The 18434-nt window shown below is 36.6% G+C and overlaps 1 protein-coding gene across 7 annotated transcripts in view; it reads left to right on the plus strand.

Moving 5' to 3' along the window:
- The window catches only part of LOC112556881 (trichohyalin-like), a 30179-nt gene extending 13754 nt beyond the window's left edge, over nucleotides 1-16425 (plus strand). The window contains exons 18-30 of one of the 7 annotated variants that reach the window (XM_025226297.1): nucleotides 357-502; nucleotides 945-1097; nucleotides 2228-2365; nucleotides 2894-2977; nucleotides 3667-3774; nucleotides 4074-4091; nucleotides 5551-5708; nucleotides 5825-5990; nucleotides 6230-6411; nucleotides 6602-6766; nucleotides 7762-7773; nucleotides 11133-11332; nucleotides 12555-12685. In XM_025226297.1, the coding sequence (XP_025082082.1) occupies nucleotides 357-502; nucleotides 945-1097; nucleotides 2228-2365; nucleotides 2894-2977; nucleotides 3667-3774; nucleotides 4074-4091; nucleotides 5551-5708; nucleotides 5825-5990; nucleotides 6230-6411; nucleotides 6602-6766; nucleotides 7762-7773; nucleotides 11133-11295 (1493 nt within the window). In that variant the 3' untranslated portion in view covers nucleotides 11296-11332; nucleotides 12555-12685. Of the gene's footprint in view, nucleotides 1-356; nucleotides 503-944; nucleotides 1098-2227; nucleotides 2366-2893; nucleotides 2978-3666; nucleotides 3775-4073; nucleotides 4092-5550; nucleotides 5709-5824; nucleotides 5991-6229; nucleotides 6412-6601; nucleotides 6767-7761; nucleotides 9230-11132; nucleotides 11333-12554 lie in introns of those variants that run through there. The other 6 variants (XR_003097848.1, XR_003097847.1, XM_025226299.1 and 3 more) reach the window with 6 other exon arrangements.
- Nucleotides 16426-18434: the final 2009 nt, after the last annotated feature.

An 18434-nucleotide genomic window follows, 5' to 3' on the forward strand; every position in this document is an offset into this window, starting at 1 on the left:
CTTTGATTGAATTGTTGCAAGGAAAAAAAATCAAAAATTGTCTGGATTTACCTCATACGACAGACTGTAGTCCCTGCATCACAATACAAATGGTTTATTATATTTTCACACTAAGGATTACACTAATTTGAATGTTACAGAGTGTGTTAAGCAGTTTACTTTTACTGGTTTCTCTCGCTTTTGATAAATGCAGCAAGGTATTTCTTCTTTGGTTGCAAATTGTGTGTCTGTCAGCCCTAAATTTCACTTTTGCAAGGGTTTTAGAGCCCCTGCTTTCTTAAAATGCCATCACCAACTGTGCTTATTCCATCATTAGGCTTTTAACTCTATTCTAAACACACAACCCATTATTTCAGACTCATACCACCAACGAGCCAGATATGTGGAACAGCTAGAGCTGGACCTTGCGGCAGCCAACAAGCACATCAGGTCATTGCGTGAGGAACTTCAGCAGCATCAGAGCTCAGTTTTTAAGTTGCAGGCTGACACCCTTGGGCAGTCGGTTTGTGACATTTCAGTTCTACATTGCCTTTTCATTTGCTTAGGCTCACCAGACTGCAGCATATATGTTCTTTGGATTTTACAAGAAGTAGACAGAGGCTGTTTTAAATGTTGGATCATTTTGCAAGTTCAGTCATTTGAGATTTGCGGAGGACAGCTTAAGTCTGGTTGCTGTGTGTTCTATTCTGTGGTATGTGTATACATGTATACCACACATACCAATTAGTGGTATAAAGAAGAGGATGACATGACGAGTTACTTCTGCTGAAGGAAAGAAGTATAATTTGTAATGTTATGACAGGTTTCGTACAGTATTGTTCAGTGCAATTTATTTGCTGTAGTATCTCAATATTTTCGTGCAGAATAGTCTTGACATAGGCAGTTTGTCTGGTAGTTTATATGATTTATATGAGTAAGACATTTATGTTCTTTGTATGTTCTAGGCTAAGTTTGGGTCCACAGTTGCACGACTTGAAGCTGAATTGAAAGAAGTGAGAGATCAGCACAAAAGAGAGACAGATTCACTACAGGAGAGACTATCCATAGCAAGTACAGAAAGTCGAGAAGCCAAAAATGAAGCCATTGAAAAGGAACAGGTGAAAGATTTCTTAGTTGCCTTTTTCTGCCAATTCTCATCCCTGTCAGCTCTCATGCCATGTTGAAGTTGTATACTTTTCTAATGCAGTTGTGAAAATATAGACTCTTATAATTAGATTTAATTTATTTCATTCAAATTTGTGAAATGGTTGATTTGAGCTGACTGTAGAATCAGAAATATAATACAATACAGGAAGTACAAAACATATCTGCAGTGATTGTAATTCTCCTCCTTTAAGTGGATTTAAAGTGGGGAAAAAATGAAGGTGGATGTCATGAGCATGTTTTGAAGCACTGCCGACCTTGCAAGAGTGTTTCACGCCCTTACATTCTGAAAGGCTAAAGGAGCTGACAGGTTTAAGGTTGTTTACTGGTGGTGGTGGAGATGGGAGTGTGTAGGCAGCAAAGGTCATACTGTGAAATAAAGGACAGAACACCATGAACTGAGAAAGCAATGATGAAGGTGCAATGTAAAATGCATTAACGGAAGTTATAATAAAGTTTAATAATGTCACAACTTCTTTAATATGTAAAAGAACAGTGGACAATCTCTACAATACTGAAACATTAAAGCACTTTAAGCACACCAGAGGCTGAGCATCAGAGCTCAATGAAAGTAAGAACATTTCAGTTTCAAAAATGGCTTTGCAAGTCAAAGTAGAATGGAATGAGACTGAACCAAAAGCTGATAGTCTCATCTAACAGTGCATAGAAGCATGGCAGAGAAAGTGCAAAAGTGTAGTTGACTTGAGGGGAAGTACTTTGAAGGGGAATTGTGTTTGGAACTGAAATAAATTGTGACATCATTCCTGTTACTTTTTAGACAGACCTTGTATGATGCAATTCAAGTGTTTTCTGTTTTCAGAATTAAATAGAGTTGTGAATTTATGAACTCAATCCTGAAATGCCAGGTTCAGTGGGGCCTGAAAATTTTGTGCTGACTAAGAAAACTTTTTCTCAGGGTTTATCTATTATTCTAGGAAAAGAACTGCAACAATCAAACCAAAATAAGTTCTCCATACAACTCCATAACAAGATTTATTTCTTTTATGGTGTCAGGATTAAATTAATAGAAATGGTGTGCACTGCGAATAACCTTTTTTTTTAAATTACTGCATTTTTCTTTTAGATTGTCACTGACCTGCGGCGGGAGGCCCTCCGCACACAGAGCACCATTGAGAGGCTGCAGGCTCAGCTTCTGTCACAGTCAAAGACACATGCTGAAATGGAGAATAGGAATACCACACTGGAGCATGAAATGACCAAGGTAACCTGATGTTTGTTTGTGCCTGAAGAAGAATCCTTCTGAAAAAGAAGATTCTGACATTTTAAGAGAAACTATATTAAGGTAAAGGGTCCAGTAGCCTAGAGGCCTTTGTGGTAGAAAAATTAATTATTTCATTATGTCTAGGGCATGGCCTTGTAAGGCTGAATATAATATTCTCTTTCATCTTCCCTGATAAGACAGGTATCTTAAGACTGAGTTTAATCCTCACCTTTATATTCCCTGATAAAAAGATATTGTAATGCTGAGTATAATCCTCACCTTTATATTCACTCATAAAAAGGTATTTTAAGGCTGAGTATAATCCTCACCGTTTTCTTCCCTGATAAGACAGTTTGGGGAGTTTGCCAAACAAGCAAGCTTCTGCTCCAAAGTCAGATGCATTAACCATCAGACTATATATATATAAATTTGTTTACCAAATACTTCTTCAAAAAGTTGTTTCAAGACCTGACCCAAACTATAGAGGCAGTAAATAACTGTGTTCATGTACATGTGCATAATTTTCAGGTATGGAGTCAGGTACGAATGTTGAGGGAGCACAATGCTGTTCTTGAGAACAAACTTAAAGTGGCTGAAGAGGAACTGGATAGGGTAAGATGTTCATAAAGAGGTGATGTAACTAAAACATGCAAACTTTTAAAGGACATTTGCCTTAGATTGTAAAAATATCATTTACTGAGTTTTTGTTTACAAGTGAAATATGAACCCCACCAGTATAACTGGGTAGTCCAGTGGCTCAGCCATAAAACCCTTGTCATTAAGATAGGGAAGATCAAGGATCAATGTGTTTGGATTTCTACTTTGACTTTCCTGAATGACATGACAGTAGGAGATAAAGGATTCCAACAGAATGAATTTCTTATTGTAAAAAAATCTTTCCTCAAGACATCACATGACATGACCTGGAGGCCTTCCTGACCTCCCCACTATTTTGGGTGGAGTGTTGATTGAAAGAAATGGACTAGCTTTACTTTTACTTCTATAGATGTCTGAGAGTTGTGGCTTACCTGACCAGTGGAGTGCCCTGCATGCCAGGCATGTGCTAGCTGACTGTCAGGGAAGCATTTTTCGATAATTAAAGAGCTATTGTAACACTTGATCTCCTATGATCATGTCATCTGGTAAGTCTTGAAGAAAGATAATTTACCTCCAGCATGTATAAATCCTCTCCTGATGCAGCACCTGGATTAGTTCACTGTGATAGCCATAGTTACTAAGTTGGCATATGGAATATCATTATCATGGGGTGAATAATGCATGCTAATTTCATCCATAACCAGAAATCTGTAACAATGAAGCACTTGGAGACTTCAGTTTCTGAAAAGGACTCAGCCTTTCAGAGATCTTTACGAGAATGGCAGAACCGAGCTGAAGTAGCCGAAAAACGGGTAACAGAAACTTTTAATCAATATATGTGGAAAACATACTTGTTAAATTTATCTGAAGTGAAGACTATACTTTAATTCCCACCATAGAAGTTATAGATAATTTATGTTCAGATGCTCTGGAGTGATGTCACATCCATCATTAAAATGTTTATTGTGTTCTTTCTTTGGGAGGGTTTTTTTCATTTATATTATCAATCTTCCTCTGTATGAATTCTGAGTTTTGATTTGTTTTTTTTATTTTGCTGCTTTAATCTGTTTATACATTTTTGCCTATATTTTCCATGATTCCTTGGTTCTAGAAGCATTCTTCTGATTCTGTGAGTTCTTTGGAATGAGCTATCCTGCATTAAAATGGTGTTAGCTATTTACTGCTTTTGCTGTGCTCATTTCATGCAAACCATTCGAGCATTAAAAATTTGGTGGCTTTATTGCATGCAGTTAAATTTTTAAAACCCTTCCATATCCATCCTTAGTTAATTGAGAATTGTAAAGGAAGACAAATTCAACCTCCCCACCCTCCTAACCCCTGACCAAAAAAAAAAAATTTACTCTTTTGAAGCTTCATACTCTGTTTTCTTTTTGGCTCTGTAAACAAAACAATTAATACCTTTATTTAATTTAGCTCACATAGAGTCATGAATTTTAAAGAAAACATGTTAAAACTTTTATCTTTCTTTTGTAATATTCGTTGTCAGTGAACATGTGTTATTAATGTTTAAAAAGAGTATGGTCTTTTGGAGGTTTTTATAGCTTAACCTCAGGTCACATGAATATCATTTACCCTTCATTCTAAAAGCTATCTCTTACACACACACATGATGGGCCAAGAGGAGGTATACAGTACTGATTGCTCTGACAGTTTGAAACCATACAGCTACTTTTTGGTCCATCTGATGCATGTGTATGTGTCTAAATAAATTTTATCTGAATTTTGCGCTTTCCATCTCCTGTACATCAGAATCTGTAACAAGTTTATCTTTGCTAGTTTTAAATATTACAGACCTACTTGTAGGTACTAATAAAAACATTAGACATAATTTACCTGGATGTTTGATGATTATTGTGTTGTTTTTGTTTTTTTAAGTGTTTGGCTTCATTCAATTACAGTATATGTTTATATGGTGAAAGTGTGTGAACAACTTTTTAACTTAATGATTGCTCTACAATAAATTTATTCTTTGATAAATGATAATTTGACAGGCTTTTCTGCTGATATGTTTTCATAATCTTAAAATGAGAAGGTTATTAATGTAACCCATAATATTTTCTGTGTGTGCGTGCATTTTGTGTGCATTTACAAGTGTGTATTCATATTGATATGAATATTTATTTATGTTTATTTGCAGAAAAGAGACATTACTTTTTTTCTGTTTTGAGATGGAGAGAAAGCAGAGAGAGAGAGAAAGGGAATAAAAATTTGAATGTGAAAGAGAGGGTGGTTGAATCACAGTTTATGTTTGTTTATTCACATGCACACATGTGTAATAATAGACAATAGATGTGTGATAATAGTAGATGTTCAGTTTTTAGAATTCTACCAGTGATAGTGTTTTCATTTGTTCATTTGTTCTTGTCATGTGGTATTTTAAAGACCTCTCTTCCTGCAGCAATATCTGATAGATATGTGTTCAAAGGCCATCATGGACTGTTCAGTTTTCTTGAATGTAGTGCTGTTTTCTGTCTAGTGTTCAGTAACTTAATTTGCATAAATTGTAATAATTTTTTTGTATCAACTGTTGGCCTTTTTTGTGTAAATCATGGGCACTTTATGGGCAGGCAAGACAATTGGAGCAAGAGGTCTCAGCAGTAAATGCCAAAGAGGTGACTGTAGAGAAGCAGCTTCAAAAGGTGGAGTTAAGTCAAGTAGAACTGCATGACAAGTCCAAACAACTTGCTAGCATTCGCAACCAGCTGGAGGGAGAAAAACTTCAGAGGTAGCCTTTGAGTCAAATCTTTCTTTTAAATAATATTGCATAAACAACACACTGTCTTAATTATGGAATAAATTATTTGCTTGCCATTTGTTTTAATATGTAATGGCTTTTTTCAGGACCTTGTTAGAACAAACAGTAGCAGAACTGAAACATCAAGTGTCACTTTTAAAGCAGCGCGAGAATAAGGCAGCATCAGAAAACAAAGAGTTGCAGCATACTATCATTGATCTCCAATCTCGCCTGAGCTGTTTACAAGATAACAGTGGCACTGCCTTCCAGACAGTAATGAGCATTTATAACTGTTATCTATATGTCAGTTGTAATATGTTTAATATTCTCAAGTCTTTTTGAACTTTTTTCGGAAGATGTAACTCTATAAGGGACTTTAAAAAAATTGTCTTCATTTTCTTTCCTTGTTTTGTTTTTGCTTTTGAGGGCGGTGAGTGCAGAATTAAACTTTATTGTCAGAATCAAATTAACTCATCATTATTTTTTCTCTTTTTGGTTGTTATTATTAACAGCAACAGCATCAAAAGATTGCAGAAGTTGGGCGACAGAACCTGATGGATCAGATCTCAGGCCTTCAGCATGAAGTCAAGTCCTTGAAATATGAACTCATGTCAAGTGGTGAGAGGCGTGACCTTGAGTTCCAGCATTATGAGGAACGCAAACAACGCACCAAGGCAAAACTCATGAAAGCGAGGTAAATTTTATGTGTTTATTTTTGTTTTGAAATATTTAATGTCTTAATACTACTTGTATCTATTCATTCACTGTCATCTGAGTGTCTGCTTATTTTCTTTTTGTCCACTGGCTGTCATTTTAAAAGATGATTACTTTCAGAATTTATCTTGCTCTTCTATAATAAACGTTCTTTAAATTTTCTTTACAAGAGAAACCTTTACATCTGAACGCTCCAAGTATCATGAGCATATGCAGCACATGGATGAGGACTTAGAGCATACCAGAGCTGCTTTGCGAAAGGAATTAGAGTGGAAAGAAAAGATGGACAAAAACTACAAACATTTGTTGCAGGAAAAGCGTGAGCTTATCACTCAGTAAGTGCCATCTACTTCATGGTATAACTGAAAAGCATATAAGATTCTCTCTAGAAAGTTCATTGCATGTATATTAGCATTTTCACAGTGTCATTTTCTAGGTTTCAGTTTATAATCTTTTAATGCTGCAGATAATGGTGTGATGGAGAGGAACAGGGAAATCGAAAAGCTGTAATCTGTTCAGCCACTGAGATTTAAGTCTCTTATTGTTTATATTGTTTTCTGTGTGGACATAAAATTTCCAGGCCTTTTTCTTTTAACTTGAAACTGTGTGGGAAAGCAGATAGCGAAGTGATAAGAACACTGGCGCCAGTTTCATATCCATGTGGTACATCAAACTTCCCCCAGTCAACCTGGCCAGTTGTAATGGGTACCTGACTCCGTAAGAGGGTTGAGGAAAGTAAGGCAGTGAGAGAGAGGAGATGGGCACTGCCCTAACCTAAACCTGGCCCCAAGGAAAGTAAGGTCTCTGACACCTCACTCCTTAATAACCTAAAACGATTAGAGGACGGCCTTTACCTTTACCTTTTTTGTGTTCATAGTTGTTGCCTCACTTTAGGAAACGTTGAATTTCTCTTGCTTTCCCTTGATGTTTTCTAGGATCAGCATATGTGTAGCATTGAATCCAAGACTATTTCAAAAGGCAAATTTTATTGATCCTCCACCACAGGCCTAGTTGCTCACAGATCCATCTCTTTGCACATTTTCCTTTTTTCTAACCAGACTAGTTCCATCGCTGTTTTCTATTTTTTTTAATCACTATATATTACTCAGTGATTAAATAACAAGCAGAGAATAAGGCTGTAGAGGAGGAGATTATTGAGAAAAAAGAGCAGAAGAGTGAGAGACAGAAAATGTTTTAGGTTATTTTTCTGTAAGGGATTTTGGGGTGTGGCTTTCGACAATAAAATATTTTGGTAAATTGGTAGGTGAATTCTGCAAAATACATGTCTCTATTTTCTTTGTGGATTATAAACATAAATACATTGTTTCAGCAAGCAGCAGTGGTATGTACATATAACTCTAGTCTCCTGCATGACATTTGTATGACAAATTAAATTTTATTTATACCTGATCCACAGTAACTTTTAAATGCATTTTCATCCTCATGCTAATGGAAATGGGTTTCAAGAAGAGGGTTTTCTTTATTCACCAGGCCCTTTATGCAGGAAGCCCCAATTCGACTATCATCACGATACTGCTTGAAAATTCTGATGTAGAGCCGTACCATATGATAGCTGTCGATTGGGGGCCCATTCATTTGAATTTTCACATGCCTATAGTCCAGTTGGGGCTTTCTGCATACGAGGCCTGATATTGTGCATGGAAAATTGTCTAACACTGCCAGTCCCACACTTTTGTAGGATGAGGGACCAACAAGCAACTGATAAAATTAGTTTTCAAGCTCTGTAACACTTCTGACTGATCAGTTCTATTACAGTTTCTATTATCTGTCACCTCAAGGTGTTGACGATGACAAACTTTATTAATCCCAGTGGGTAATTATACTCAGGATGTGTGCTCAGGTAAAAAAAATAAACAAAAAATAATCAGCAGGTTCTTTTTTATGTCATGGGTGGTGTTCTTTCTTAGCTGGGTTCCTGTATACACGTATAAAGATTAGAAGTAAAGTACAAACAGCGAATACACAATAGATGTTCCTCACTAGGTGTTTGATCAGATGGGAAAAGCTCAGAGAGTGTTGACCTGACAGACCTGCATGTGTCACTGTGTTGAATGCACTAAAATAGTTGAGAGCTTAAAACTGTTTGTCAGATCACAGAGAACATAAGACTGGAACACAAACTGAGCTTGAGGATAAAAACAAATCCATAATAATTTCTTTTCTGTTGATTTCTAGCGACTAAAATTAGATGAAAAATTTGTTGTGGGATTTGTGGCATGTGTTATTCTTCATTTTATTATCACTTTGATGTTTCTGTTATGAATTGATAAGTTTTATCGATTATTTATCTTTCACATTTGTTTTGCAAAACACTGAATAAATGGGTTCACACTAACAGCAGTAGTGTGAAGGTAATAAATGAGATTTGAGAATCAATCATTGTTAGTCAGTTAAATAAGTTATATTTAAGAGCCTAAGTCAGTTTGGTATATATAGAGTTTGTATATTGTTAGATGGGTGTTTCTTTCAGCTTCATATGTACCTTGCATTAACAGATGCTTCATAATTGCTTAGTATTTCTCACACACACCATAAGCAGTGATGTTTCGTGTAAATTTAGCATTTATATCTAAACAGTCTCATGATGTCTGGGTGCGTCCTCTATGGTCAGCTGTTCAGTCACTAGCTCCAGTTTAATTAGAGATGCTTTATTTTAAAAATGTTATAAACAGAGATATTTTTTTTAAAGTGACTGTATTTAAAATACTAACTCTGCGTGTTTCCTTTTCCTGCCTAATGTGTTCGACCCCATACTTGAGATGAGGCTGCTTTTCCAGGTATGTAATCCATTTTAGCTGATGCTAGTCAGAAACTGAGGAGGGAATGTTTAAATTTTTTTTGATTTATGCTTGTTGCATAGCATTACAATCTTGACCTGCTTTTTCAGTTATTTCACTTTATTTATTTTTATCCTTTTTGTGGGTGGGGAGGAGATGATACCAGTCTCTGTTGGCAAAATATGGAATTGCTTCCAGGAGAGATGCAGCATCTTGTCAGAAATACCAGAAGTAAAATGTTTGTTGCCTAGCTTGTGCCTCAAACACAACATCTTTTCTTTTGAAATGCACTTAGTGTTTGAAACCAAGACAGCTCCCCCAACATGATAAATGCATGGCGTAGTTAATGATCTTCATGCTGACTAATATTTTAAATTCTTAACTGGAATTAATAATTAGAGTAATTTTATGTATGACTAATCATAGTATAGTAGTATACTACCAATAGAGTTTGTGTGGCAAACCTGTTACAGTGATGTTTTTTTGAGGTGAATGTAGAAAGGCACACCATGTGTGACTACAGCTTATAAAGTGGGAGAATAAGAAGAGGCCAATGAACAAGCTCTGTAAAAATTGGGATTTAAGCACAGTTCTATATTTGATGACTACACAACATTATCATGCTTTTTAATATTTTTCATTGTGTAAAGTTGCAGAACTTGCATTATGCTATATATATATAAAACCAAAGGGCATGATCTTAGGATCATTACAACTTGCTCCAAATTTGCTAAACATACATTCAAATTGTCATAAACTGTGGATGACTACAAGGAAAAACTGGCATAACTACAAGCTAGTGTTCTACAAATAGTAGTAAATTGTAGAAAAAAGGCATGTTGTTATTATGACAATAACAAAGGAATGTGAGCATAATATGACCCATCATGGTAGCAATTAATGAGTCTTTTTAAGTATGAGGCATCATTAAAAACAAATGCCTGAATGAAAAACTTGAGTATAAAAGACCTTTAATAAGCTGAATTTCAGCATGTGACTTTTGGAAAATCCTTTATAACTTCTTTGTTTAAATAATAATAAAATAATACTAACTTGAAAAATGTTTTACAGTCATGCATATCTGCTACTGAATTCAAGCATGGGAGTGTTTCAGCTGTTTTCCTGATATCTTAAAGAAAGTAGAAGAATGGAGGAATTCCATTATTTTCTAGTCTTCAATGTTTTAACATGTAGAAATCTAGCAACAGTTACTAAATCCTGTGGGCAAGGTTTGAGTGAAGTTGGCATTACTTTGTTCTTCCCTGCATATAGAGAAGTATTTTTAGTTTGGCTCTAGTGCATGGCAAATGATTTTTTAGCCAGAAGCTTGTTTGACTGCAGTTTACTTAAAGGTTTATTGTGCTGTTTCCATCTTTGAGAGTTTGGTCTGCTAGTTTTAAGGTTGATGTCAGTATTTTCAATTGTTACTTGACTTGCACACTTGAAGCTGCACATTGTAAATGGTTGATTTTTAGGGAAATGATTACACATGGCAATTTATCTTTTCCTTGAGCTCCATCACCAAGAAAATTCAAAATGACACACTTATCAGTGAACATTTTAGAAATGTGAATTGGTTCTAGTTTAGCATGATGACAATAAATGGATCACTGGTAGACTTTGTTCAAATGTCTTTGCACATTCATCTAGATCTACTGTAATGTTAATGCATACAGTCTGAACTTTCACTGTCCAGCAGGAAAGAATGGATTCGATCAGGCAGTGGGAGGTGAGGGTACTTGTCCAGCCAAATGGAAGTAAAATGTAAAGAGTAACCATTTAGTGTGCTCCTCATTTCCTTTCTTCCGGATGAGCCATTCTTTCCTGCCATAAGCTAAAAATTCTGGTCTTTAAATATACTTTCCAAGCAGATTGCTTTGAGTGATTAATAACACCCGAACAGTGATTTGGGCTTGTTTCAGAATGACAGAACAGGAGGAGATTATCCGCGACAAGTCTCGCTCACTCTCCGTGGTCGAATCTCGCATCAGCTACTTGGAGAACGAGAACCGCCATTTGCAGAAACGAGTAGATTCTCTCACATCTCAGAAACAGACTTTAGATAAGCTTGTGAAAGACTTTCAGCAGAATAGAGATTTGGAGGTATTGTTACATAGATTAAACAACAGTATAATCTTTTCATTTTTATGAGATGGAAGATAGATATGGGTTAAATTTGTAGGTGATAAATGAGGAAAAAATGTAAAAAATCACTAGAGTTTTGATTAAAGTGGGTTTTTTTTTTTTTTTGGTCAAGTTCTTTCGAGGCTGTATATCATGCAAAGTAATTTTATGTAAATGTATTTGAGACTTTCTCTGTCGTCTACACGCACAATATCCACATATATTACGTGTGTGTGTTTGTGCGGTGTATAGCTATAGTCTCTTTCCCATCTTTCCTGAAGACATCTAGCTAAGTTGGAAAAATTTTACTATAAAGGAAAGAAAGTCAAAATGGTAAATAGTAAAAAATATTTAGGTTTCACAATGAGTACAAAACTGTCATTTGATTGAAATAGAATAAAAAAACTAGAAAAATTTACTGGCAGACCTAAGATCAAGGTGGTGGAAATTATGTTATTTTTGTGGAGCCTAGGAAATATGGAATATTCAATGTTTTTTAGTTCTTTGCTCAGATAGCCATTACTACTATATACATCTGAAATATACATCTGACATATTATAGTAATCTGTCCACTTATTTGTATGCCAACACTTCTTAAATGTGGGTTCTAAGACTCTGAATGTCATGGCCTATGGTGAACACAACTCTGTGACGTGGGCAAAGGCAAGAGGGGAAAAAAAAATTTTCAAAGGGTGAATTGTTGCAAGCAGGACTAGTACAATAAACTGAATGGCAGTGAAGCTAGGGCAAAAAGATAAATCGAAACAATAGATGTCAACAGTCAACTCTGTTATAGTCCTTAAGATTCTGATTGTTGAGTAAAAGGTTTTAGTTCACGTGAGGAACTGTTGTAATTACACAGTGTGCATAATTAATTGGAGGCCTTGCAACAATAAAGTTTGAGTCCTCTCCCTCAATCTCTCTCACACATTTCGATACAATTTTTTTAAAAAACTTCTACAGTATGGCCACAGCTTAAAAAGGATCAGATAAAAATTTGATAAGGCTAATGTTTAGGAGATGTCAGATATTGTGAGCACTTCAGTCTAACAACAATTTTTTAGGACTTTTACTTTTGATACATGCATTACATGTTTGTTCCAGTTTAGAGGGGTGGGAGAAGAAAAGAGGGAAGTCATTATAGGATATTCTGCTTCTTACATCTCAATAAATTAGGCATCTCTGTATTTACACTTCCAGTTCGAAGAGCGAATACAAAGCGGTGCCTCAGCCTATAGTGGTAGAGCAAGCAGTGGCCATGACAGCTCCGAGGATATCTCTTGGGAGCAGGAGCAGGCTGAAGATGGTAGTCTTCTCTTTCGACAAGGCTCATCTTTTTATGGTACTTCTGTCAACCAGCAAAGTCACAGATATGAGCAGAAAACATCTAACACAGCTGGTGCTAAGGTCAATGGAGAGCATTACCATCATTTCAGACACCGGCTGGGACAAGTTCATCGAGGCAACACCAATGCAATTGAGCTATGTAGCAATGAGTGGAATATAAGTGATAGTAGAGGTGTTGGCTATGATGAATTTGAAGCATAGTGCAGTGGCACAGTGGAGTAAGTGCTTTAATGGCCTTGTGGCAGCAAAGAAAATTGTGATCAGAGTTCGGCTTAATGTGAGAGTTTAGTTTGCATTGTCCATGATGGCTTAGTGTAGAAAGCATATATATTTTAATTTGTGATGTTCTTAACATTACAGAACAGAGCATGCAGCTAGTCTCATTTGGTTAATAGAAGTTTTTTGGGATATTTTGAGATATGGAAATAGGGTAGACTATGTTAATTTAGACAGTGAAGTAGGTTTTGTTTATGCCTGAATCATTCTTAATAGACTTCTCCATTTAAGAAGGCTAAATAGTTTCATTTCAATTTATTTACTTTTAATGCTTTGATGCTGGGCGGGTTGTATAAGCAGCCGAACCTGTATTTTTAAAAACCACTTTATAAAGTGAACAAGATTTTTGCATTATAATGTCCTATTGTTGCTTTTTATTTCAACCCCACCCTAACCATGACCACAGGAATGCTTTCAGTAAAGGGCTGCAAAAAAGTGATGCCTATTTCAAAAAGGTTATCAGAATATTGACAAGTGGCACATTGCTTTAGTTTGCAGAGCAGCTTTCTAGACGATAAACAGAACTGTTCATTTACTTACATTCCATATTGTGTATAAATATGTACTCATGATGTATTATATTTTGAGAATATTTTACCTCATTTCAAATGAGAGACCTCAGTATTGCAAAACCAACATATTTCTCATTTAATTGTTGGTTATCGCCCTTGAAGGATTACCTTTACCATTTGAAGACTATGTTGTCTGCTGTTGGTTTTTTTAATATCATTTCCGTCCATTGAAAATGTAATGCCGGCTAAAAAATTACAAATTTAAAAGTATATATTTATGGGTATTTATCATATTAGTCCTTGTGAAAAACTGCAGTTTCAGACCTGAAATCATCTTAATACAAATATTTTTTTTCAAATGTTATTTCAGAAAGTCCCTTGTGTAATAAATGTTTCTTACATATTATGTATACACTATACACCTCTCAAGATAAACACCACTGGATTACTTTCTTTAGCATAATTTGTTCATTGTCAAAGTCGTACTTTCATAAGGAGAATAAAGAATTTAAGTATTATACATAGTTTAACAGATGCAACATTCTGGTATAAAATTATTGATTTTCTCTTAGTAGAAACAGACCTATTTTGTTTTGGACGTTTCATTTGGGTCTGTGTACATGTTTAGCCACATTGGTTGTTTTTAATTATTATGCTAAGAGACAATGGGTATAGATACTGGTGTGCTAATGGGTGGGTGCAATTGTACTGTGGGACTGGCGACATCAAGAGCACACAGAAGTCAATCAAACCATGTTAACTCTTTCAGCTTTGAAATTCTTGGTCATCAGCTGAAAAAACTTTTTTTTTTTTTTTGACTATGCATGTTCAAGCAAACTGAACAGTTAAGGTAGCAATTTCTAAGAGAGCTGGTTCCAACACTGACTCAATCTAGAAGAAAAACACGGGAGAAGGTATTATTAATATTATTTTTCATTGTTTCGAGTATTGGAAGTGGTGAAAAATAATTTTTAACAACTTAGCGTAACTGTGATAATTAAGACATGCTGTCTCATTTTTATTCTGCCCTAATTCAGATAAGATTTCCAGCTTATGCATACCATATAGATATATTTACACACATATACACATTGTTAATTTGTGATCTTTACTCAAGCTCTTCAGAAATCAGCATGTCAGTACATCAGGATTGAGTTAAGCATATGTTCCTACCAATGTTTGTTCTCATTGGTCAGTACATGAGAGATAGGGAGAAGGGGTAAAGGGAAGGTTATTGTGGAGAGGAAAGAAGAGAGAATCATTAGCATTGTGTAAGAGTGCACTAAACTATGACACTCCTTACAATTGTTTCTTGCAATCATTATTGCTTTTCAACACAACAGCCTTTGGCTTTTTAATTTTATTGTGGACCTTTACCTTGTACAGTTACAAAATAATTAACCTTTTTGTTACAAGTTTAAGATCTTTTCAGATGTATCTTTGTGCTGGTAATTATCTTCAAAGAAAGAGCTAACAAACTCAAGCATTACCAACAAAACAATCAAAAGCAAGCAATGAACCAATATACAACAACGAATAAGAGAACAGATTGCATGTAGCAAGGTGAGAGATCTTTCTTGAAGTGCCTTATGCGTTACATATAGGATTTGTTACAGCTTGTTCACTGTGTATTCCTCTCCTTAGTTCAGTTGTCACATTTATTATTGTATTGATTTTTGTAATGACCGTAGATCATTAATCTAATGCTTATGCATGGTTGCAGTCAATCCATTTTGGAATTTGAGGTATTGGTCAGCAAAATTTTTTTTTTTTATTTCCTTTTAGATTTCTTCTTGTACTTCTTCATTTACTATCAATTACACATTCATTTTATGTATATATATGCTTTAATACATTAGAAAGAATCATTGTTTATTGAATGGAAAATTTATTAAAACATTCCAGGTTTGTGGGAAAAAATAAAAGGGATTTACTATATGAGAGACTATATACTCTCAGTTGTTTAACTGCTGATTAACTGGTATTTGGGTATTAATGGTATTATCTCAAATGTTTCCAGATTGTGATTGCAATAAATGTCATTTGTGGATCCTAGTTTACTCTGCAGGTTTCACACTTGAGCATTGGCACATTATAGTTAGTTTCAAAGATGTATATTTTGTACACCAAAGAGCTGTCCTGACTCTAAAGACATATTTTTCCTTATTTTAAGTTTTTGGTACTTGGCCATCCTGATGATTGTTGATATTTATAGAGGGATTCACCCCACCTCTTGGATTTTTGGGCTATGATATTTTTACCACATAAAAGTATACATGTACACTTGTTCATGTCATGCAACATGAAAGACTTGAAATCATCTCTGTATAACATGTATATAATAACTTTTCCATGTATATGTTCATTAACTACAGTTCCTGCTGCCGTTCATTTCTAAGTGGCTCACGAGGATTTTTATTATCTTTTATCAACTCTGTTTGAGTCTAGTGTGTACTGACAGTCATTTAATTAAGGATCTACCATATGTCAGTAAGATAAAATGTCACTGCTCACACCCTTTCAGTTTTATGTGAAGGATTTGATTAACCTTGGATAGGCTGATAAAGAGCTAGCTGGAGGACCATGATGTGCTCTGGGACTAGAAAGGTTAACAAATATTTTAATAAACTTATTTGCATATTTTGTTTCATAGGCTAAGTATTTTGAAGTATGGCTGTGCCATTTACAAGAGAAATAGACTAAAAATGTATAAAATGGTTATCAAACAACTGGATGCTTTATCTGCTGTGGGTGTTAAAGCTGCTGTCATTAAAACAGGTATGTAACTTTGTTGTCATGGCTCTGAGCTGTTCTCGTTGCAGGAGTGAATGGCATATCATTTTTAAACAAATGTGAGTTATTTAAATGCATAAAATTGTTTTTACTGACATAATTGCTAAAATTTGCTTAGTATACAATAAAACTAGCTTACCAAAACAGCTTAATATGACTTACCATGATGAAGGGCAAATGTGAAAAGCGAAAATATATAGTCCTGTGTCATTTCTTGAGAATAAAGCTGCTATCTATCTATCTATTCCTCTTCGTGCATCAGGTTGCACATAAGGCCTCAACCAGAGTCCGCCACCGATGTCGATCTGCTGAAACCCGCTCTAGGTGACCCCATGTCCAGCCCTTTCCTTTCATCTCCCTTTCCACTGTTCTTCTCCAAGTTTCCTTTGGGCGGCCTCGTTTTCTTCGGCCGTCTGGAGTCCATCGTAGGGCGACTCTGGAAAGGTCTGCTGTCTGCTGGCGGAGCACATGTCCAATCCATCGCCAACGCCTTCGTTGAACCTGCGTGGTGATGGACTCGGTTTCAGTTCTTCGGTGGAGTTCTTCGTTGCTGATGGTATTTGGCCAAAAGATGTTAAGTATGCGCCTGAGGCATCTGTTTTGGAAGACGTCAAGCTTGTTACTGATGGTTTTGGTCATCTTCCAGGATTCTGATCCGTAAAGGAGGGTGCTGATCACATTTGACTTGAAGATTCTCAGTTTGATCTTCTGGCTGATGTTTTTTGCCTTCCATGTGCTCCTGAGTGAGGCGAAGGCCTGGCTGGCTTTCGCCAGTCGGGCTCGAATCTCCACCTCCGCATCCCCGGTGTTTGACATTTTGGACCCAAGATAGGTGAAACTGTCAACTTCCTCAATCTCTTCTCCATTTAGTTTGATGCCGTCTTGGACTCTGGCGTTCACTCTCATACTTTTCGTTTTCTTTGTGCTGACCTTCAAGCCAAGGTTTCCAGCTGTTTCTGAGAAGGCCTTTGTTTTTTTCATGCATGTCTTGGTGGCGGTGTGACAGCAGGGCAATGTCATCAGCAAAGTCAAGTCTTCCAGCGTTGTTGCTGCTGTCATAGTCATGGTCCATCTGATCCCTCTCCTCTCACTGTCGGTGGAAGTCTTCATGATCCAGTCCATGGCCAGGATGAAGAGGAACGGCGACAGAATGCAGCCTGCTTACCCCGGTACTGACGTTGAAGGGGTCTGTGAGCTCTGTGTCACAGACAACCTGGGATTTGAAATCGCTGTACAGCATTGCAATGACCTGAACAAGTTTTGCAGGGACTCCGTAATGCCTCAGGATCTTCATAAGGACTCACGGTGGATGCTGTCAAAAGCCTTCTCCAGGTCGATGAAATTGATGTACAGCGGTGTGTTCCATTCGTTGCTCTGCTCCAGAATCTGTCGCAGAATGAAGATGTGTTCGGAGCAGGATCGCCAGGACGAAATCCTGCTTGCTGTGGTCGGAGGTCTTTCTCAAGAGTTGCCGTCAGTCTTGACAAAACAATCTTGCTGAAGACCTTGCTGGTGAGGGAAAGAAGTGTTATGCCCTCCAATTATTGCAGTCTCCAAGATCTCCTTTCTTGGGTAACTTGAAGATGAGCCTGTCTTCCAAAGCAACAGGGACTGCCCTGATTCCCAAACTTGCTTGAAGATTTCAGTCAGCTTGGGAGCTGTCACATTTATATCTGCTTTCAACATCTCTGCTGTTATTCCATCTGCCCCTGGTGCTTTGCCGCTCTTCATTGTCTTGACTGCTGCTGTCACTTTCTTCCAGGCTTGGTGGGTCTGTGCAGATGTCAAGGTCTATAGCTGCTGGCTGGATGTCTGCAAGCTGAGGGGGATCTGGTCTGTTCAAAACCGACTCAAAATGTTCCTTCCAGCGCTGTAGTTTTTCTGCCTCTCCCTCGATGACATTACCGTTCACGTCTTTCACTGGCACATCACTGTTCTTAAACCCGTTGTTTAGCTGCTTGTTTATCTTGTACAGTGTCTTCAGGTCATTTTTACTTGCTGCATTTTCTACTTCATCTGCCAGTTTCTCTATGTGGTCTCTTTTGTCGGTTCTTGCCATCCTCTTTACCTCTTTGTTTAGTTTTGCATATCTTTGTCTGAGTTGTTCCTTCAGGCGTTCAGATCTGGTGCTGTTGATTCTTTGTTTGGCTGA

The sequence above is a fragment of the Pomacea canaliculata genome, linkage group LG2 (genome assembly GCF_003073045.1).
Source record: "Pomacea canaliculata isolate SZHN2017 linkage group LG2, ASM307304v1, whole genome shotgun sequence".
NCBI lineage: Eukaryota > Metazoa > Mollusca > Gastropoda > Architaenioglossa > Ampullariidae > Pomacea > Pomacea canaliculata.